This window comes from Calidris pugnax, unplaced genomic scaffold (assembly GCF_001431845.1).
Source record: "Calidris pugnax isolate Ruff unplaced genomic scaffold, ASM143184v1 scaffold17, whole genome shotgun sequence".
NCBI classification, from domain to species: domain Eukaryota; kingdom Metazoa; phylum Chordata; class Aves; order Charadriiformes; family Scolopacidae; genus Calidris; species Calidris pugnax.
In genome coordinates this window covers 13,541,517-13,563,349 of record NW_015090794.1, presented here as the reverse complement: position 1 = coordinate 13,563,349, position 21,833 = coordinate 13,541,517, and the positions used below count along the sequence as shown (strand labels likewise).

Sequence of the window (21,833 nt, the reverse complement as noted above, 5' to 3'; positions counted from 1 at the left end):
AGCGGCAGCGTCCCTTGCATTCAAACCACAGCCAAACAGAAGAGCTCAGCCTGAACCAGAGATATCCTGTAGCTCTAATTAACAATAGAACGAGAGGGAATGGCTTCAAGCTCCAACAGGGGAGGTTTAGATTGAACATTAGGAAGGAATTTTTCACCGAAAGAGTGGTCGGGCATTGGAACAGGCTGCCCAGGGAGGGGGTGGAGTCACCATCCCTGGATGTGTTTAAGGGCCGTTTAGATGCAGTGCTGAGGGACATGGTGTAGGGGAGGACTTTGTAGAGTAGGGGAGATGGTTGGACTCGATGATCCCAAGGGTCTCTTCCAACCTTAATGATTCTATGATTCTTTATGGTTTTGCTACGTTTAAAGGCAGTGGGGAGGTGGGACTCTGTTCAGAAAACCAGCACACCCTCAGAGAACGATCGGGATCTTCCAGCACGCAACGATAAGGCCAGGTAGACCTGAAAGGCATGAGGAAATCCTCTGTTCCAAACACAACCGCCTTCTTAACGCCGGAGGTTTCGCAGGGTTTATCTGCAAGCCCCAGAGGTAAGTCTCCAGTAGAAACCACCACCAGCCACGTGGCCACGTGCCCAGCGAGCCCCTCCCGGCAGGGGGAAGATGCTGCAGAGCATGATCTCCTGGGATAAGATCCAAAAAGCAGCAGAGGGGAGACGGTGCCCCCACACAGCAAGATTTGAACACCGAGAGCGTGGGTAACCCGGGAGCTCCGGGCTGGTATTAAAGAAGAAGTTGAACTGATTGCAAAGCTCCTTGAGCTGAGTATTTTCTTGCCGGGAGCCTTCTGGACTGGGTTGGAGGCCCACACTCAAAGAGAAGCTCAAAATGAACACCGAGGCTGGTTTTTATCCGCTCTAAAACTCCCTGAAAGGAGGGTGTAGAGAGGCAGGGGTAGATCTCTTCTCCCAAGTCACAGGTGATAGGACAAGAGGAAATGGCCTCAAGTTGTGGCAGGGGAGGTTCAGGTTGGATATTACGAAAAATTTCTTCACTGAAAGGGTTATCAAACATTGGAATGGGCTGCCCAGGGAAGTGGTTGAGGCCCCATCCCTGGAGATAGTCAAAATATGAGTTGACATGGTGCTTGGGAATATGCTTTAATGTTGGTTTGGTGTGGTTCTGTTTTTTTTCAGAGTTGGGTTGATGGTTGGACTAGATGATCTTAAAGGTCCCTTCCAACCTAGGCAATTCTGTGCTTCCTACGCTGCAGCAGGGGCACAGACAGCCCCACTTGGCATTTCTGCACAGGGCAATCACAGGACAAGGGTGGACAAGTGACAGGTCCCTTCCACCACAGGGCATCCCAGAGCATCAAGTATTGGTTTCCTGAAGTAACGAGTTCGTCGCGCTTTACAGCAACTAATTCTTACTGCAGGTTTAGTTAATGCCTTCCAAATTGCTGCTACAAGAGGGAAAAAGAAAGTAGGAAGAAAGAAAGTCAGGCCTGACCTGCAGCAAAGCGCTGGCCTGGGGGATGTGACAGTTCTTCCCTGTCCCCTTCTCTCTGCAGCCAGAATTGGCCAAACTCTAACGAAGGGCTTTGGGAAGCCAGTGGAAAAGAGGCAGAGGGTAAAAGAAAAAGTTATGACAAGTTTGTACTGCTGCAGAAAGTCACAAACGTGTATCATCCCCAAGGAAAAAAAAGTATGTTCTTGTCTTCAACACCATCGTGTGGCTGGCAGGGACCAGTCTGGGTGGAAGAACATGTCCCCACTGTTCTCTCTCATCACAGGGACTTCAGGGGATGATCATTCCAGCTTTGACATTTATTTTTTCCTTAGTAAGCATTGATGGGTTTCCTACTGTCACAGCAGCTCCTCAGCTCACCCTACAGGGGCTGGAAAAATCACTATTTGCCTGGTTTCAGACCCTAATGCGAGGACTGTAGGAAATGCTACAACCTGCTTCCTGCTCCATGTATCCCTTAGGCTTATCCCTTAGAGAGGGAAGGCTGCCACAGCTCGGCCGAATCCAACCCAGCATCATATCAAAGCCGAAAATACAAGCACAGGAAAGAAAAATGTCATCCCACAGGACCGGGGGTAAAGCTGCACCGTGGTTTTCTCTGCCAGAAGGTTCTGTGAGGAGCCACATCCCTCACAGGAGTGGGAACATGATGCTGCCCTGGCTGCATGGGAAACTGCTCTTCCATTAGTGCCTCTGGATGGAAGGGTTCAGGAAAACAAAGATGATTCAAGGATTGGAGCATCTCCCTTATGAGGAGAGACTGAGAGAGCTGGGACTCTTTAGTCTGGAGAAGAGAAGGCTGAGGGGAGACCTTATCAATGCCTACAAGTATCTCAAGGGAGGGTTGAAGGAGGAGGGAGCCAGACTCTTTTCAGTGGTTCCCAGTGAGAGGACGAGGGGCAACAGGCACAAGTTGGAACAGAAGAGGTTCCACTCAAATATGAGGAGAAACTTCTTCACGGTGAGGGTGACAGAGCCCTGGAACAGGCTGCCCAGGGAGGGTGTGGAGTCCCCTTCCTTGGAGATTTTCAAGACCCACCTGGATGCTCCTGAGTAACATGCTCTAGCTCTAGGCAATCCTGCTTCAGCAGGGGAGTTGGACTAGATGATCTCTATGGTCCCTTCCAACTCTAAAATTCAGTGAAATTCAGTGAAAAGGAATCTCCTCTTCCACTTCCCGAGCCGAATTATCCCGCTGTACCCAAATTTTGCCAGGAATGGCTTCTTGCAGGGTGGCTGCTGGTGCAAACCCAAAGGAAAAAATTGCCCCAGGCAAAGGGAAGACACCGAGCGAGTGACACCAGTTAAAAGCAGGCGGCACGGCGCCGAGCCTTACCTGGGAGAGAGGAAGGAGGAGCTGCTAAAGCTGCTTTCCCCATTACACAAGCCGTCCGCGAACAAATCCGCTTCGTTCCCTTCCCCGTAATCCTCAAAGTGCTCCTCTCCGCTTATGACCGTCACGATGGAGTGGCCCAGGTCCGAGCCCAGGGGCAGGTCGTGGGGATGAGACCTGTGGGAGCCCAGAGGGAGACGTTAGAGGGTGGCCACCGGGGTGGCCTTCACACGATACACCCCTTCTCCAAGCCATATCTGGCCCAGGTCCGAGCCCAGGGGCAGGTCGTGGGGATGAGACCTGTGGGAGCCCAGAGGGAGACGTTAGAGGGTGGCCACCGGGGTGGCCTTCACACGATACACCCCTTCTCCAAGCCATATCCCTCATTTTGGCTAACTTTTCACAGAATCTTCTAGGTTGGAAGGGACCTTAAAGATCATCTTGTCCAACCGTCAACCTCACTGACAAAAATAGACACCCACACAACAAACAAGGAGCATCATCACTAAACCAGACCTCCCAGCACTACATCAACCCGGCTTTTGAACACCTCCAAGGATGGTGCCTCGACCACCTCCCTGGGCAGCCCATTCCAGGGAGTTGGAGAGAGCAATAAGGTCTCCCCTCAGCCTCCTCTTCTCCAGGCTGAACACCCCCAGCTCCCTCAGCCTCTCCTCATGAGACTTATTCTCCAGACCCCTCACCATCTTTGTTGCTCTTCTCTGGACCCGCTCCAGCACCTCAATGTCTTTTTTATGGTAGGGGGCCTTACAGCACAATCCACCCTGTGCCTTGGACACCAAAAAGGCACCACCAGGAACTGTGCAGCAATTTTTTTTGTCCACAATAAACCAATATGTTTGTTGGGTTTTTTTCCCCCTGGCAGCTTCAATGTAGGATTTGGGGGTGGGACTTGCAGGACAGGTCCCAGGGTTGGTGACAAGCCCTCGCACGGCACCGGTGCAGCCAAAAACATGGCAGAAAAAAGCTTGGCGTGTCCCAAACACGCCCTAAATTTCAATGTAGGATTTGGGGGTGGGACTTGCAGGACAGGTCCGCCACCGGGTGACAAGCCCTCGCACGGCACCGGTGCAGCCAAAAACATGGCAGAAAAAAGCTTGGCGTGTCCCAAACACGCCCTAAATATGTTTTGAATCACATCGCCAGCCTACACGCCGGGCTCACGCTCCCTTATTGCTGTATAATCCTATCAAGAGCCCAGCAGAGGGGGTTTAATGCTGTAACCCCCCCGCGACACAAATCCCAGGGAGAAGAAGGAGCCCTTTCCCTGCTCCTGCCAGGAAAACACTGTACAGCAATCCTGGGGAGGGGGAATGCTGTTTCGTGGCTATTTAACACCCAATCCAGAAGGCTGTGGTGTGTTAAGCATCACCCTAAACCCTGAAAATGTCCCTTGCTTCGGAGGGGACACAGCTCAACACAGAAGTCACAGGTTATGGAAGCATCTTTTCACAGTGTTGTACGAAGCACCACGGCACGAGGTGCCCACTCTGAGGACTTTCCTGCCCAGGACTGCAGAGGTTTTAAAATTAAGCCTGGAGGGGGGGGAAAGCAGGGGGGAGATTATAAGAACCAGGCTGGGGAAAAAAGCAGGGGGGGGATTTGTAGGAAGCAGGCTGTGAAAGCAGCCCACGTGGCCACAAGCCACAGGTATGTGTTTTAGGGGGACTAGCACCACTCTCCTCTCCAAAATCCAGCGCTAAAAAGAAAAAGATTGCATTATATTACCTTCATCCACTTGCTGGGAGAAGGAAAATAAGGGTATGGCTCCATTGCTGTACTAAATCAGCAAGAAAAAAAGATTACAGATAAGCCTTTTATGACAAAAACCTGCACCATCTGAAGGATTTGCCCTTATCCTGTTAATAAAAAACATGTCAAGCCTCCAGCCGACACAGCAGCACATCTCCCTGTGTCCAGCCCAGCCTGTGGGCATCTGCACATCTCCCTTGTGCCCTCCAGAAGCCCCGTTCTCCCCGCAGCAGGATCTGTCGGATCCATCCTCCCCGGTGCTGAGTCAGACCCAGCAGACCGTGGCCGAAAGCTTGGGAAATCTCTCCAGGAATAGAAGGCAGGGGGGCGGAATTTTGAGATTTGCAAGCAAAACCCAGCCCCGATTCTCTAAATTCAGGGCTGTGGTTCGCCAGGCACCGTACAGAAGCCGAGCTGATGGAGCACCTGGAAACCCTCAGCCAGGGATGCTCTGGGCAATAAATAATACCAAAATTTTATATATGCTTGCTGGGGGCTCTAACAGTTTCAAGATCCAGAGTCCAACTGATCTTTACGACACGCAGCCTAAATAACTTCTTAATCTCCAACCATCTAAGGTATGTTGAGCTTTAGCAGCTACTGAAAAGCAGCGTTGAAGCTTTGGTTCAGTCCACCAGCTGCACTGACCACATTGTGCTCACTGACTGTCCCCTGGGAGAGCTCTGGGCACTAGAGGCGTAAAAATGTTGTCAAAAAATCATGGAAGAGTTGGAAGGGGCCTTAGAGCCCACCCAGTGCCACCCCCTGCCCTGGGCAGGGACACCTCCCACCACACCACGTTGCTCCAAGCCCCCTCCAACCTGCCCTTCAACCCCTCCAGGGATGGGGCAGCCACAGCTTCTCGGGCCAACCTGGGCCAGGCTCTCACCACCCTCACACCAAACAAGTTCTTCCCCACAGCTCAGCTCCATCTCCCCTCTTGCAGGGTCCAACCCTTCCCCCTCCTCCTAGGGCTCCCCTCCCTCATCCAGAGTCCCTCCCCAGCTTTCCTACCTGGGGTCTGACAGAACCAAAACCAGCCCTCAACAACTTGGGAATATATTTCCTGATGCTTCCATCTCAAGTCTTCCAAGTCTTTAGGCCAAATGAACTTTTTCCTTGATTTTTTTTTTTGGCTACCTGGAATTTGCAGGCATTTAACACACCGCTGCACTCGGACAGAGCACCCAAAGGACACCCACCCTTCCCAGCCCCACACTGGGACCAGCAGGGAAGCCTCAAGAACAACCGAATCTTGAAAAAAAAAACAATTCCCAAGCAAAGCATTTTGTACCTACAGGCAGGTGAATCCCAGGCACGGCACGTTCCCCAGGGGCCGGGAGCGCACACAGGCTGCCATGGCCCCTCCAGGACCCTCCACAGGGAGCTCAGCGACTGGTTATATCCCGATTTAACTGTCACTGAGCTGAAGGTGCTGGGGCCAGGAGAGCCGAGCCTGCTAATCCCATTTCTTCCCTAATCCCCAACACCCTTTCAGCCCCGGTACCAAGCACCCAGCAGAACTGACCGCTCACCAATGTCTCCAGATGTCATTTGGGGCTGGGAAGGAATCACAGAATTTTAGTGGTTCAAAAAAAAAAACAACAACAAAAAAACCCCACACCACACCAAACGCCCACCAAAAACACCGCACCCACCAACTAAACCCCACACTCAACACCTCACCATAAACCAATAACCTTGGGCACTAGAGCATGCCCTGAAGAGCCATGTCTACACGTTTCTTAAATCCCTCCAGGGATGGTGACTCCACCACCTCCCTGGGCAGGCTGTTCCAGGGCCTGACCACTCTCTCAGGAAAGTAATTCTTTCTAATATCTAATCTAAATCTCCCCTGCCCCAACTTCAGACCATTTCCTCTGGTCTTGTCGTCCGTCCTTTGGGAGAAGAGGCCAACACCTGCCTCTCTACACCCTCCTTTCAGGGAGCTGTAGAGGGCAATGAGGTCTCCCCTCAGCCTCCTCTTCTCCAAACTCAACATGCCCAGTTCCCTCAGCCTCTCCTCATAGGACTTGTTCTCCAGACCCCTCACCAGCTTGGTGGCTCTCCTCTGGACACGCTCCAGCAGCTCAATGTCCTTCCTGTAGTGAGGGGCCCAGAACTGAACACAGCACTCGAGGTGAGGCCTCACCAGTGCCCAGTACAGAGGCACCATCACTGCCCTACTCCTGCTGGCCACGCTATTCTTGATACGAGCCAGGATGCCATTGACCCTCTTGGAAACCTGGTGCTGTCTGAAAGCAATAGGAACTCCAAGTTCTCACCAGAGCACCAACCTTGGGTGATTTATTTTTGCCCCCCAAAATTCTGTTTTTGACCAGACCTTAAGCAATGATGGCTCCAGATGTCCCAGCCCAGACCTTGGGTCACTATTAAAGGAGTTATTCCCTCCAGCATCCCAGTTCCACCCTCCAAAAAAACCCATTTTTCCTGCAAACTCTAGGAAACGAGGCGGACCCAGGAGCGGTTTCGCCAGCAGCGGTTCAGAGCTGGGGAAGATGATCTCAGCTCACTCTTCTGTGCTTCAGGCACCAGTTGAAAACTAGTTATTACAGGAGGTGGTTGCACATCAAAGGGCGCGCGCGTGTTTAGGAAAAACAAGAATACGACGAGTTCCCCTCCTGACTTGAAAATTATACGTTGCGTTTCTGGCTTAAGTGATAGATTAAAAACTGCAAGTATTTCAGGTGTTTGGATCATCTGAGAACTTACTTTAGAGGCTAAAGATGTTAATGAGGGTACAGAAGTTCTCCCAAGGCAAGCAATGATTAACTCAAAGAGATTGCCAGGCCGAGCTCCAAAACAGCCTACACATGGTGCAGCCTAATTATTATGATTATTCTTGAAGAAGAGCTATTTTGGTCTTGCATGAAGTTACAAAGGCAAAGAAGAAACCAACCAGTTCCAGCAAGACAGACTCAGCCCACTTTATTTTAAATCCTGGGGCTGCATCTTCCCCGGGTCCTCGCCTGCTCCCGGTTTGTTGGAGTTTCCTGCAAAAAAAACACCCCGGAGAGGTTTTGCTCCTTGGGAGTTCCCACTCACCCGTGCTCCGGCTCCTCGATGGGGTCGGTGAATTCCGAGTGCACGGTGGAGTCGATGGCACTGTCCGTTTCTACCTCGTCGTGCATCTCGTGGTGCACGAGGGTGCTGGTGTCTTCGTCCGTGAAGGTCTCGCACTCGCTGTAGGTGCTCTCGGAGCCCATGTAAGCACTGTCAGTCACCTCATTTGCCTGGGGGGGGGGAAAAATAACAACAAATACAAGAGAGGGGGGAAAAAAAAAAATAAGAGATTATAGCACAGAAGGACAAAACACTAATTACTAATTTCTAAGGAGGGAAATCCAAGCTCCCGAAACCAGCCTGAGCTTTACTCCACCCTCCAGGTGCTGCTCTGTCTCCAGGTCCCAGGACCGAGCGCTGCCCCCGGGGCCCCGCGGGCTTCACAACAGCAGTGTTTGGAAAACAGCTCACAGAAATATATACTAAATAAAAGGCGGAGGGAGGGTCTGTTGCGAGTATGGATTTGTCAGGTCCAGGAGGGATTACCCGCTGCTTACTCAGCGGTTCCGACCAGCGGCGTTTTCACCCGCTCCATTTTAAGAGGGCACGTTATTCATCTCAATTCTCTGAAAAAAAACCCAACCAAGCAGCATTCCAAACTACCCGTTAGCCCTTAGAGCACTTTTTCCCTTGCCCTTAGTAATAGGAGAGCGCCTTCCATCCCTCAACAGAAAACAAGCTGCCTCCCTAATCATAGAATCATAGAATCATAGAATCATTGAGGTTGGAAGAGACCCTTGGGATCATCGAGTCCAACCATCTACCCTACTCTACAAAGTCCTCCCCTACACCATGTCCCTTAGTACTGCATCTACAGCATCTAATTTGCAAGGACAGCATCAGCAGGACACCCCAACCACCCCATCTCTGCTGGAAAAAGCATCTTGAATATTTCACGTTCCTTCCCCACCTCCGTTACCCACAGCAGGGGCTGGGAAAGAGGCACGATTTGGTTTTTAAGACTGGGTTTTCCTCCCAGTTCTCCCCCTCAGGCAGTTATCTTCGGTCCTGCTCGTACACGAGGGTAGGGATGGTCCTAGAACCGTCCCCGTGTTTGGAGGAGAGCGGTGGGAGCGCTACAAGAAACACCCTCCTAAAGCAAAAATCCTCTTTACCCATCAACGTGCCAGCTCATTTCCCAGCATTTATGGGATTTTCCTGCATTTATGGGATTTCCCAGCATTTATGGGATTTCCCTGCCTCAAGAACAAATCAAGTCACGTTTGGCTCCGGGATCTCCATCGCAGTGGGATCTGTCGGTGCTGGCGCTGAGCTCCAGCTGATCCCCTGTCACCGGAGATGTCAGATGGAGGGATGGGAGCCCTCCTGCCTGGCCTCCAGAGAAAAAGATGCTCATGAAAAGCCGTTTGCTCCATCTGAAGTTCACCCAAGGGGATCAAACTTGCTCCAGCAGGGCAAAGGAGCAGCATTTGGAACGCAGGCACCAAGGGTGAAGAAACCTCTCTTCCTCTGCCAGGGAGCACACAGAGCAGCTCAGTGCCTTCTCCAAGGATTTTGGAGACAAACGAGATTTCTCAAAGCTCTGTATTACTTCCTCTGCCAGGGAGCACACAGAGCAGCTCTCAGTGCCTTCTCCAAAGATTTTGGAGAAAAACAAGATTAAAGCAGCTGGAAAGAAAACACAGACACACTGCCCTTGGGACAGCAGAATGGACAATTACACCAGAGCTGGTCATTCGGGGCAGGGTATGGACAAGGCAGGAAGAGTCCTGCTCGTTGCTGCAGACGTTGGCTCCCACAGAAGAGCAGCTTTTAGGACACGTGCTGTATTGGTACGGCAGGAGAGCACCAGATGGAGAGAGACAGAAGTCCCACTGACATCGTGTCACCTAGACTTCCCAAAGGCTGCTCTTGCCAGCCTGATCCTCCTCTTTCAGGTCGATACTCCATACCTCAAAGAACTTCTGCAGCTTTCACGGGTCCAAAGCAGCTTGAGACCCAACCAACGCTTCATTTTGTATCACCCCAAAAATTCCCAAGCTGCCTCAACACACACGAGGCCAAAAAAGCAAGAACTTGAAGGGGTGGATGGAGAACTGCTCAGCAGCAGTTCCTGTTCCACCTGGGCACTGGGGAGCAAAGCGACCAAGTGAAGCCCCTTGTTTTGCTCCCCGAGTCGAGTGCCCACTCCACCATCACGGCTGGTGATGGATGGAGACAGACAGATAGGAGCCCCTCTTGTAAGCTTGGTTCAGCTTTCACGGACTTATGGACACCAGCATCTCTCTAGGACACCACCCTGAAGTTAATCATGACACAAACCTTCACAGAACCAGAGTCTAAAGTCACCACCAGGAGAATTCATAGAATCATAGAATTGTCTTTCAGATCATCGAGTCCAACCATCAGCCCAACACTGACAAAACCCACCACTGACCCATGTCCCTCAGCACCACATCTGCCTGGCTTTTAAATACCCCCAGGGATGGTGACTCCACTGTTGCCCTGGGAAGGTTCTTCCAACGTTTGACAACCCTTTGGGTGAAGACGGGGCTGTTCAAGTGAACTAGGTTCAAACAGAGGAGAGGCTGCCGCAGCCGCCATCTTCCCCAGCACAGGAGAAGGTGGCTTTCACTACCCTCCGAGATCAAAACAAAAGCCTCCTAAAACCCCCACCCACTTTAAAAAGCATAAATCCAGCAGGACTACTTAGATACCTAAAGCTGGGGACTTGCTTAAGTGCTTTACTGGATTTATGTTGCACTTCCTAGAAACACCGCTCAGGTTCTTAATGCTGGAGCAGGAGGAGGAGATTTGGCAGCGGGGGCTTGTTCTGCCAGCTCCATCATGGACATGAGAGGACATTGCCGTGGCCCTGAGCCGAGCCCGGTGTCCCCAGTCTCCCCCATGTGTTGCTCTGGGGGAGAAAACCCCCATCTTCAGCCCACACTGCACGTCCCCAGTGCTCCCAGCAGCGATGGCGCTTGGTGCTGGCCTGGCCTGGCTCTCCAGGGTGGGATAAATACCAAAAAACCCCTAACCCTTCCCACTGGCAAAGCTTAAATTGAAGTATACATTGAAGTATTATAATGAGCACAAAGTAAAGACAACTACTGCAAAGAAATAATAAAAAAACCCTCTAAAAGATTCCAACCCACAAGTAAATCAATGTAAAATCCATCCCGTTGTGGTCACCATTGCTGAGCCTCTCAACACGAAGCATAACCAGGAGCTGAGCAGCTCAGGGCAGAACATCTCAGTGCCCTTCTTCAGCAGGATTTATTTATCAAATTGTCATAAAACACCTTGTTGATGGGAAATACCCGTAACAGAGAGGCTGCAAGAGGGAGCAACCCTCGAGAGCAGCACCTTAACCACCCTCCTTCAGCCACGCTGAGGATGTGCAGTGATTTATTATTTTTTTTAAAAAGATGATCTGTAACACAATTTGCAAACTTTCTACGCATTTAGCAAATAAGATTATTTTTTGTTTTCCTCCTGTAATACCAGGCTAGATAGGGTTTCAAAAGCAAGAGCCCTATTAAAATTAAACCTAGTTGGTCAATGAGTTAAAAGGCAGCTGAAACTGTAAACAAAGTCCTTGTGAGCACGAGCGTGGAGAACTTTGCTTTACATTTCATCACAGATTAAGTAAGTAAACCTCAAGAACAGACCCGAGGAGGAGATGGACAAAACAAGGGGACGTAGGTAAGGTATTACCAAATGTCTGCTGAAGCAAAGCAAACCCAAACCCCTGTGCCCTGGGCAAAGGTGCAGCCGTGGGGCACAGAAAGCTGGTTTTTCTGGCCTCACGAGCAGCTGCTTTGGGCACTGACCCTTTAAAATCTCCTGACACATCGCTCGTCTTGCCAGCTTTGCCTTTCTGTGAGCAGGCAGAAAGCCACTGACATCGTGTCACCTAGACTTCCCAAAGGCTGCTCTTGCCAGCCTGATCCTCCTCTTTCAGGTCGATACTCCATACCTCAAAGAACTTCTGCAGCTTTCACGGGTCCAAAGCAGCTTGAGACCCAACCAACGCTTCATTTTGTATCACCCCAAAAATTCCCAAGCTGCCTCAACACACACGAGGCCAAAAAAGCAAGAACTTGAAGGGGTGGATGGAGAACTGCTCAGCAGCAGCTCCTGTTCCACCTGGGCACTGGGGAGCAAAGCGACCAAGTGAAGCCCCTTGTTTTGCTCCCCGAGTCGAGTGCCCACTCCACCATCACGGCTGGTGATGGATGGAGACAGACAGATAGGAGCCCCTCTTGTAAGCTTGGTTCAGCTTTCACGGACTTATGGACACCAGCATCTCTCTAGGACACCACCCTGAAGTTAATCATGACACAAACCTTCACAGAACCAGAGTCTAAAGTCACCACCAGGAGAATTCATAGAATCATAGAATTGTCTTTCAGATCATCGAGTCCAACCATCAGCCCAACACTGACAAAACCCACCACTGACCCATGTCCCTCAGCACCACATCTGCCTGGCTTTTAAATACCCCCAGGGATGGTGACTCCACTGTTGCCCTGGGAAGGTTCTTCCAACGTTTGACAACCCTTTGGGTGAAGACGGGGCTGTTCAAGTGAACTAGGTTCAAACAGAGGAGAGGCTGCCGCAGCCGCCATCTTCCCCAGCACAGGAGAAGGTGGCTTTCACTACCCTCCGAGATCAAAACAAAAGCCTCCTAAAACCCCCACCCACTTTAAAAAGCATAAATCCAGCAGGACTACTTAGATACCTAAAGCTGGGGACTTGCTTAAGTGCTTTACTGGATTTATGTTGCACTTCCTAGAAACACCGCTCAGGTTCTTAATGCTGGAGCAGGAGGAGGAGATTTGGCAGCGGGGGCTTGTTCTGCCAGCTCCATCATGGACATGAGAGGACATTGCCATGGCCCTGAGCCGAGCCTGGTGTCCCCAGTCTCCCCAATGTGTTGCTCTCGGGGAGAAAACCCCCATCTTCAGCCCACACCGCACGTCCCCAGTGCTCCCAGCAGCGATGGCACTTGGTGCTGGCCTGGCCTGGCTCTCCGGGGTGGGATAAATACAAAAAAACCCCAACCCTTCCCACTGGCAAAGCTTAAATTGAAGTATACATTGAATTATTACAATGAGCACAAAGTAAAGATAACTACTGCAAAGAAACAATAAAAAAAAAAACTCTAAAAGATTCCAACCCACAAGTAAATCAATGTAAAATCCATCCCGTTGTGGTCACCATTGCTGAGCCTCTCAACACGAAGCATAACCAGGAGCTGAGCAGCTCAGGGCAGAACATCTCAGTGCCCTTCTTCAGCAGGATTTATTTATCAAATTGTCATAAAACACCTTGTTGATGGGAAATACCCGTAACAGAGAGGCTGCAAGAGGGAGCAACCCTCGAGAGCAGCACCTTAACCACCCTCCTTCAGCCACGCTGAGGATGTGCAGTGATTTATTATTTTTTTTAAAAAGATGATCTGTAACACAATTTGCAAACTTTCTACGCATTTAGCAAATAAGATTATTTTTTGTTTTCCTCCTGTAATACCAGGCTAGATAGGGTTTCAAAAGCAAGAGCCCTATTAAAATTAAACCTAGTTGGTCAATGAGTTAAAAGGCAGCTGAAACTGTAAACAAAGTCCTTGTGAGCACGAGCGTGGAGAACTTTGCTTTACATTTCATCACAGATTAAGTAAGTAAACCTCAAGAACAGACCCGAGGAGGAGATGGACAAAACAAGGGGACGTAGGTAAGGTATTACCAAATGTCTGCTGAAGCAAAGCAAACCCAAACCCCTGTGCCCTGGGCAAAGGTGCAGCCGTGGGGCACAGAAAGCTGGTTTTTCTGGCCTCACGAGCAGCTGCTTTGGGCACTGACCCTTTAAAATCTCCTGACACATCGCTCGTCTTGCCAGCTTTGCCTTTCTGTGAGCAGGCAGAAAGTAGGCATTTTTTTCCAGATTAAAAAAAAATACTAATCACAGTACACTTAAAAATGTCTGTGGGCTTGGGAGAGCCAGGCGATGCTGCAAGCACCCGGGGGGACCCACCAGGAATGTCCCCACCGTGTTCAAAACAGGGTGGTGTCACCAGTATCAGTGTATTTTCAGTTTTTCTCGAATAAAATATACCCTTCAGGTAGACCTCAGACCTTAAAACTGGGACACTGGGACACACAGAGCCCCGATGATGGTTCGACTGAAGCCCCCAGCCCCTCCAGCAGGGATTTCCCCCGGGTGCCAGGTCTGGCTGAGCAGGACATCGGCCACCCAGGGACATCCCTGAGCATTTGGAGGGGTTCAGCAAAACGCCGGGGGTTTGAAAGCCCTCCTGCTTCTAAAAGGAAATAGGTGGATGAAATCAGCATCGGGGTGACGCAACGCGCCCTGATAAAAGGGCCAAGACGATGAACCACCTTCAGGAGAGCCCAGCAGCAGCTCATCGATTGCTCCAGGAAAGACCATTCCATTTAAAGTTGTAAAGCACTGTAAAAAACACACGCAGCAGCTCATCGATTGCTCCAGGAAAGACAGTTCCATTTAACGTTGTAAAGCGCTGTAAAAAACACATCGATTTAAAAGGAAAAAAAAAAAAAAACAACTGTTTGAATACAAGGAGAGGAAACAAGACTATTGGGAGTCACCTGTAAAGTCTAGGCTTTCATCCCTGATGGACAGAAGCTTTGGCGAGGCGTTGTCTTGGAGAGGAGAGCAAAGTCTGGCTCTCAGGGAGGTTCCTTCCCAGCATTTTCTGCAGGGCTCATTCCCGGAGCCCTCCTGCCATCCCAAAGCTCTGCTGTCCTTGGCTGCAAACACTCGGAAGCTCGGGAGGGGAAGCGGGGGGAGAGGAAAAGGAAAAACAACTCTGTTTTCCCAGCAAGTGGGAGCCTATTTGTGATAACTCCAGCTCCGGTTGCACACAGGGGGAGACGGACCGGGTAAAAAAACCACCCCTCCAAGGACACACTGGCCACCAGCTCCCCAGCCTGGACTGGGAATGCCTGGAGACACCACACTGCGGGGACAAGGCTCCATTGGAAAGGAGAAGAGATGGAGAACATCCCACCTACACCCCAAATCGCGGGGACAGCCTGGCCGGCGATGCTGAGCCCGGCACGGCCAACAGCACTGTGCCATCAGCAGGCCACCTGCGCTTAAATTAGCTTTAAATCAATTTAAAGAGAGGTTAAGTTGAGTTTATAGTTCCACCTGAACCTGTATCAATGCAAGCACCCTCAAGGAAGCTCAACCTCCAGGCCCCAGCAGCTAAAAGCTTATAACACCCCCATGGCCATCACCAGCAACAAGGGCCCGGCTTCTCGGCCACAATATTTGCCTCTTCCCAAGTATTTGGGCAATATCTGTTTTTCAGAGAAGCCAGGGAACCGGTGCTCAGCCTGGGGGGAAGGCAACTTTCATAACACAGCCCCCAGAGCTGGGTTTAGGGGCTGCTACGCTCAATAATACCCACCAAAGCTGGGCAAGAGAACTGCCCGGCACCTGTCGGGGCAAATCAAAAACACTCACCCCAAAAAAACCACCCCCAAAATCAATAACCAACTCACAAGACACCAGATCTTGCAGACTGTCCTCAGCACCCCGAAAGCCTGCAGCCACCGTCCCTCCCGGTCCAGTTCCCCCAGGAAGACCCAGGCTGGGAGGGTCATGAAGATGCCGTCACGTACACACACCCCATGGACTACCGGGAGGAAAGGCCATTCCTAAGTGTGGAGGGGTTCAAGGGCAGGTTGGAGGGGGCTTGGAGCAACCTGGTGTGGTGGGAGGGCACTGGGTGGGCTTTAAGGTCCCTTCCAAACCCGTTTCATGATTCTAAACGCACTCGATCAGAAAACAGCAAGTCCGGGGGTACCCAACCTGCCTCTTCCCAACATCTCCGGGGCTGAGAGCAGGCCCGGGGCCGAAGATCTGCCTCCCTCTACAAACCCAATCCTTCCTCCTTTGGTGTCGGCGCTGGAAACCTACCTGTGGACACATCTCCTCTTTGCCCGAGTCGAATCCAGCCCCTTCTGGGAGTCGGGAGGGAAGCAAAGTCCGGGAGGGAGGCTGAGCCGGCCCAGCGCCGCCGGGAACAGAGCGCCTTTTGTTCCCCCCCTCGGCGGCGATAAGGAGAGGCCGAGCTCCCGCCGTGTGACCGCAACCCTCCCGCTTTACGGCCAGTACCAAAATAAAAGCACAATTTCCAAAGCCCCACGCAAGGGCCAGCCCCGCTCCAGGTGCTCACGCCTTCTTTTCCCATGAAACCATCGCCCATCTCAAAAGAAAAAAAAAAAAACAACCAAAGATTCATTTTGAAGAGCACCTATAAATGCTTCCAGGGCTTATCTCATCCTTCCTGATATTTCTGGTGAATATTTAAGCAGTAAATGACAAATTCCTTCCTTATAGCCACAAATAGAAGAAGGAGTAGAGCTCGCCCTGCTCGCTGGGGGAAGGTGAGGAGCACCTGGTGACTGATAAAGCCACCGCTCGGGGTGACTCAAATGGCAATCCGTGATAAGCGATGACAATATTGCCCTCCAAGAAGGGCTGGGGCTCCGGTCACGGGTGATAACCGAGTTTACAAACACACCAGCCCATCTCCCAAGCAGCTGCTTTGTGCAAACAGAGGAGCCCCGACAGAGCCAGCGCCGTGGGGTGACCCCGTCCACAGGGTCCTCCCTTCCCCGGTGACGTACAAAGTCCTCGACAGCGCGTGGGTCGCCACGCACCGCTCAAACCCCAAAGTTTTGAGGGGTTCATCTGTTTTTCTGTTTCCTTTCTAGAGAAACATCGCACACATCAAGCCTCAGGCTCCCATAGTCGTGCCTGTTGAGCATAAATAAACTTATTTCTCTCCATTACCTTCCCAAATCACATTTTCTTATTTTCTCCGGGTGATCCATGCTCTCCTCTGAGCCACATCCTTCCTGAAGCACCGAGCAGGACCTACCACTCAGCAAGTCTGACTGGAAGCGTCTCGCACCGTGATAACCATTGACCTTCTGTGCTGAGTCTAGAGAAAAGCAAGGATCCCTGCAGGACGTAGGGCAGCAGGGAGTTATCTTTTAACCCCAGCTCTCTTCTCTGCCCGGATCTTCTGCTCTCCTGGCTCCTCTGCGTGTGCTGTGAGAGCTCAGGGGAGGTCTAACACTGCTGGAGGAGCCCAAATCACAGCATCACACATGGTACGGGGTTGGAAGGGACCTCTGGAGATCATCTAGTCCCATCTCCTGCCAGAGTAGGGTCACCCAGAGCAGGTCCCACAGGAACGTGTCCAGGTGGGTTTCAATGTCTCCAGAGAAGGAGACTCCACCACCTTCCTGGGCAGCCTCTGCCAGGGCTCTGCCACCCTCACAGGAATGAAGTTCCTCCTCCTGTTTAGATGGAACTTCTTATGTTCAAGTCTGTGCCTGTTACCTCTTCTCCTGTCCCCGGGCACCACTGAGAAGAGTCTGGCCCCATCCTCTTGCCCCCCACCCTTTAGATATCTCTCAGCATCAATGAGGTCCTCTCTCAGTCTGCTCTTCTCCAGCTGAACAGGGCTCTCAGCCTTTCCTCAGCAGAGAGATGTTCCAGATCATCTCCGCAGCCCTCCAAAGTCCCACACCACGACAGAAAAGCTAATTAGGAAACCCCAACGACCATCACTTTCACTTTTTGAACTCTTACTGAGACTCCTTTGCTCCCAGTGTTGCTGGGCCCACGGGCTGCCCCCCGATGCTGCCCCCCCAGCTCCCACGTTCCTCGCTCCCACGCGCTGCGCCGGCGGCTCAAGATAAGGCTTCAAGGTCTTTGTTTTCCAAACTCCTTCCAACCTCTCCTGCCCAGGGCAAACACTCCAAATAAGATCCTTTCAGCCCAGCAAAGAAATTTCTCACCGCAGCCCTGAACTGCAGTCCTGCCTTCAGGGGTGTTTGTGCCTGATCGACCCTCCCGTCCTCCCCTCTGCACAGCACTGAGTCAATACAACATAGGAATTTCCTCAGTATTTTCAGGCTTCTTGTCATGACATTGTCACCACAGACTGATTTTGGAGTTCGATGACCTGAACGGTCCCTTCCGACCTAGACAATTCTATGATTCAGTCCAGCAATTTTAGTAATTACTGTATTTTTCTCATGCCTAATCGATACAAAGATAATACAGACCGTTCACTCGTTTGCTTGCAAAAAAAAACATGCTCCACACGTGGGAGCAGGATGGGTTCCCTTCACCTCCCCACGCTGGGGGACAGAGAGGCTTTGGGGACAGTGGGGACATTGCACCTACGAGATTTTGAGCGCAGCAGCTGTTTACGCCAAAATTAACACCATTTCCAGCGGCCGACTCCGAGAGGGATTTGTGATTTTCTCTTGTTCGGATACAACGGTGCTTTTTGGGCCAAACGCTGTGAAGAGAAGCCCGGTGAGGGCAGTCCTTGGAACGACACTGGAGAAGAAAACCTGAGCTGAGGAGTGAAGAGCTTCAGTCTTCACGTGCTGCATCTTCATCTCCATCTGGTGCAGCAAAGGACCGCAGACCTTCATCTCAGAAAATGAGGGAACAGCCTGCAGAGTCCCCAGCAGAGCTGGCAAGCTGAACCCCAGCTCCACGAGCCCCAGGGGTTGCCCTTGAAGGGTGAAAACCCCATTTTTTCAGACCAGTTGGCTTCTACGAGACACGCAGCCGCTGGTGATGGTGGAGAGGAAGAGGAGGAAAAACCTGACGTAAACTGCTGAGGATTCCAAAGCGGGTCCACCACCACGGCAGAAAACTCTCCCTGCCTTAGGGGAAGGCAAATCATAATAAAAAAAGGAAGTCTCAGAAGGTCCACCGGGCTACCAGGAGGAGAGACTGAGTACAACCACCCCACAAGGGCTCGTTGCAAAACACAAGCCACGAGGAACTGGCTGATGCCTCTGGGGAACTGATGCTCTCGCACTCCCAAGTTGTGGTACCCAACAGCTTCTGTCCTACCAGTGCACTGCTGGGATCCTACCAGCCTCCTGTCCCCTCTGCAGAAACTCTTGAGCAGCTGCAAAAATCCAGGAACGTGGATTTAAATTGCCCCACTCTGATTATTTTTTTTTTTTGCCCTTCAAGAAGCACTAAATACCACTGATCCACATGAAAAAAAAATCTAATTCCAATTTTAATAGAGGGCAAACAGTTCCTCCGTCAGCTGCACCTCGGGACAGGCAGGCTGGAGAGAGCCAAGAGCATTCCCTCCTCCCAAAATGCACAAAATTAGAGGTGGGGGCTCACCAAGGACTGTTTTCCTCCCCAGATCCACTTCCGCTGCACTGTACAACGTGCTACCGACTGTTTACCCAGAGGGACGTGCCTGAAGCAGGGGGGATAACGCTTGTGGGGTGCCCCTGTGTGTGTCTGGTTCGTCTTGGGGCTCTGAGGAAGCAAAATCACTCCTCCCCCAGCCCCGCACAGCTCAGGGAGATGGATTTTTCTGGCTGCTCCCGAGAGGAGCCACAGCAGCTGCCCAGCAGATGGCAACAGCCCTGCACAGGGAGCACAGCACCCCACAGCACCCCACGGCACCCCACGGCACCCCACAGCACACCACAGCACCCCACAGCACCCCACAGCACCACAGCCCCCAGATCTCCCACCCCAGGGAGGGGTGTCTCACCCATCCGGCTTCACAGATCACAAAAAGGGACTTTCTACGACCTCGCTGGCTCGAGTTCCAACGGTTAAAACAGGAATTATTTATTTATCCTGCTCCCGGGCAGGCCTTACGGAGCACAGCCTGGCTCTGCCTCTCCTCCTGCCCACCCGAGGTCACACATTTCCAGAGAATCATGGAACAGTTTGGGTTGGAAGGGACCTTAAAGCCCCCCCAGTGCCACCCCTTGCCCTGGGCAGGGACACCTCCCACCACACCACGTTGCTCCAAGCCCCCTCCAACCTGCCCTTCAACCCCTCCAGGGATGGGGCAGCCACAGCTTCTCGGGCCAACCTGGGCCAGGCTCTCACCACCCTCACACCAAACAAGTTCTTCCCCACAGCTCAGCTCCATCTCCCCTCTTGCAGGGTCCAACCCTTCCCCCTCCTCCTAGGGCTCCCCTCCCTCATCCAGAGTCCCTCCCCATCTTTCCTGGAGCCCCCCTTCTTTAGGGACTGGAAGGGGCTCCAAGGTCTCCCTGGAGCCTTCTCTTCTCCAGGCTGAACCCCCCCAACTCTCTCAGCCCCCCCTCCCAGCAGAGGGGCTCCAGCCCTCCCAGCATCTCCGGGGCCTCCTCTGGCCCCGCTCCACCAGCTCCATGTCCTTCTGCTGTTGGTGGCCCCAGAGCTGGAGGCAGCACTGGGGGGGGGGTGTCTCCCCAGAGCAGAGCAGAGGGGCAAATCTCCAATCCCAGCCTAAATCCAATAACACACTGAACTTACGTACTTGGCTTCCATTTTGGCAGAGTCACCCTTCCCTCCCAGTGTGGCTCAAGTGGGCTCATCTGCCCCCAGGAGCCAGGGCAGAGGGGACAGAAAGCCCTTGTCCTAGGGCAAGGCACAGCAGGCATCATGAAAACTAACTCCAAATTCACCCTTTTTTCCCCACCCAGGGCACTGCAAACATCTCAGAACTGAGTCATGAGCTTCACGGGAGCTTGCAAGGGAGTCAAGAACTCCCACCTCCCAGTTAGCCAGCAGCAGAGCTGCACTAGCCCAGCCTGGGGGACAACAGGTGAGGACTCAGGTGTCAGGACAGACAGACTCCAAGCTCCCTTTTCATGGCTTTTACAAAGCAGAGTAGCCAAAACTGCCACAATTATTTTTTGGTGATGTTTGCCTGTAGAACGAGAAAGCAGAAAGCTTGTCCCCAGCAGGTTCCCACCTGGGTCAGGGACAAAGACACTACCTGGGGGCAGGTAACCCCAGTCAGGGGATGTTCTCCCTGCCCAGGAGCCGGGGGACAGGGGATGGGATTCCTCTTGCATGTGTGACAGCAGAGCACTGGGGACTCTGATGCCTCATGATGTCCTGCAAGCAGAGCTGGACCCACAAGAAGCCACGTGGCTCCTGGGTTTCCAATCCCCCGCCAGCTGCTGTCTCAGCAGAGCCACACAACCAGAAATCCTCTCTGAAAAAAGGTTTAGGACGGACCTGTCTGGTGGACAGACCTGGAAAGGTGCAACCAGAGCCAGAAGCTCCGTGTCACAGAATCACAGAATGCTATGGGGTTGGAAGGAGCCTCTGGAGATCATCCAGTCCAAGCTCCTACCAGAGCAGGATCACCCAGAGCAGGTCCCACAGGAACGTGTCCAGGTGGGGTTTGAATGTCTCCAGAGAAGGAGACTCCACCACCTCTCTGGGCAGCCTCTTCCAGGGCTCTGCCACCTTCACAGCAAAGAAGTTCCTCCTCAGGTTTAGATGGAACTTCCTATGTTCAAGTTTGTGCCTGTTCCCTCTTGTCCTGTCCCTGGGCACCAATGAAAAAAGACTGGCCCCATCCTCCTGACACCCACCCTTGAAGTATTTATAGGTGTTGATCAGATCCCCCCTCAGTCTTCTCTTCTCCAGACCAAACAGACCCAAGTCCCTCAGCCTTTCCTCACCAGAGAGATGTTCTACTCCCCTCACCATCTTCATAGCCCTCTGCTGTCCCCACTCCAGCAGTTTCCTGTCCTTCTTGAACTGGGGAGCCCAGAACTGGACCCAGTGCTCCAGATGGGGCCTCCCCAGGGCAGAGCAGAGGGGCAGGATGACCTCCCTCCACCTGCTGGTGACGCTCTTCTTGATGCACCCCAGGAGACCATTAGCCTTCTGGGCCACAAGGGCACATTGCTGGCTCATGGGCATCTTGCTGCAGAAGTATGTGACATTATGAAGGTCCCTGCCCGAAGCTTCAAAGTTCAGACCTTGCCCACTTCGAGAGGTTTTTACGCCTTTACTGGAAGATGCAAGTGTTGGCTCCTCTCGCTGTCGAGCAAACACTCACTGAGACACCACCACTGGGCACTCAGGGCTCTCCACAGATGTTCAGCTCGCTCTGATGACAGCTACCAGAAGAGGGGATGACTCACGGAGAAGAGCAACCTTATTAACAACTAGAAGACATTTCCATTTAGAAAAGCACTTGTTTACACTTGTTTGAACAAACATTTAGGAGAAAAGCTCTCTGTCAGGGCCCCAGCACTTGTAAGAGCCAAGCACTCCAGACGCTGCGATTTTGTGCTGTTTAAGTGGGAACAGACCATGCTCCAAACCCAACA

General features: G+C 52.0%; 1 protein-coding gene across 4 annotated transcripts in view; it reads right to left on the bottom strand.

The window, feature by feature from the left end:
• RAB11FIP3 (RAB11 family interacting protein 3 (class II)) overlaps positions 1 to 21,833 on the bottom strand; it is a 91,491-nt gene that overhangs the window by 24,411 nt on the left and 45,247 nt on the right. For 3 of the 4 annotated variants that reach the window (XM_014936605.1, XM_014936606.1, XM_014936607.1), the window contains 2 exons: positions 7,663 to 7,850; positions 2,827 to 3,000 (listed from right to left, as the gene is read on the bottom strand). In XM_014936605.1, coding sequence (XP_014792091.1) covers positions 2,827 to 3,000; positions 7,663 to 7,850 — 362 coding nt within the window. Of the gene's footprint in view, positions 1 to 2,826; positions 3,001 to 7,662; positions 7,851 to 15,612; positions 15,794 to 21,833 lie in introns of those variants that run through there. The other variant, XM_014936608.1, reaches the window with a different exon arrangement.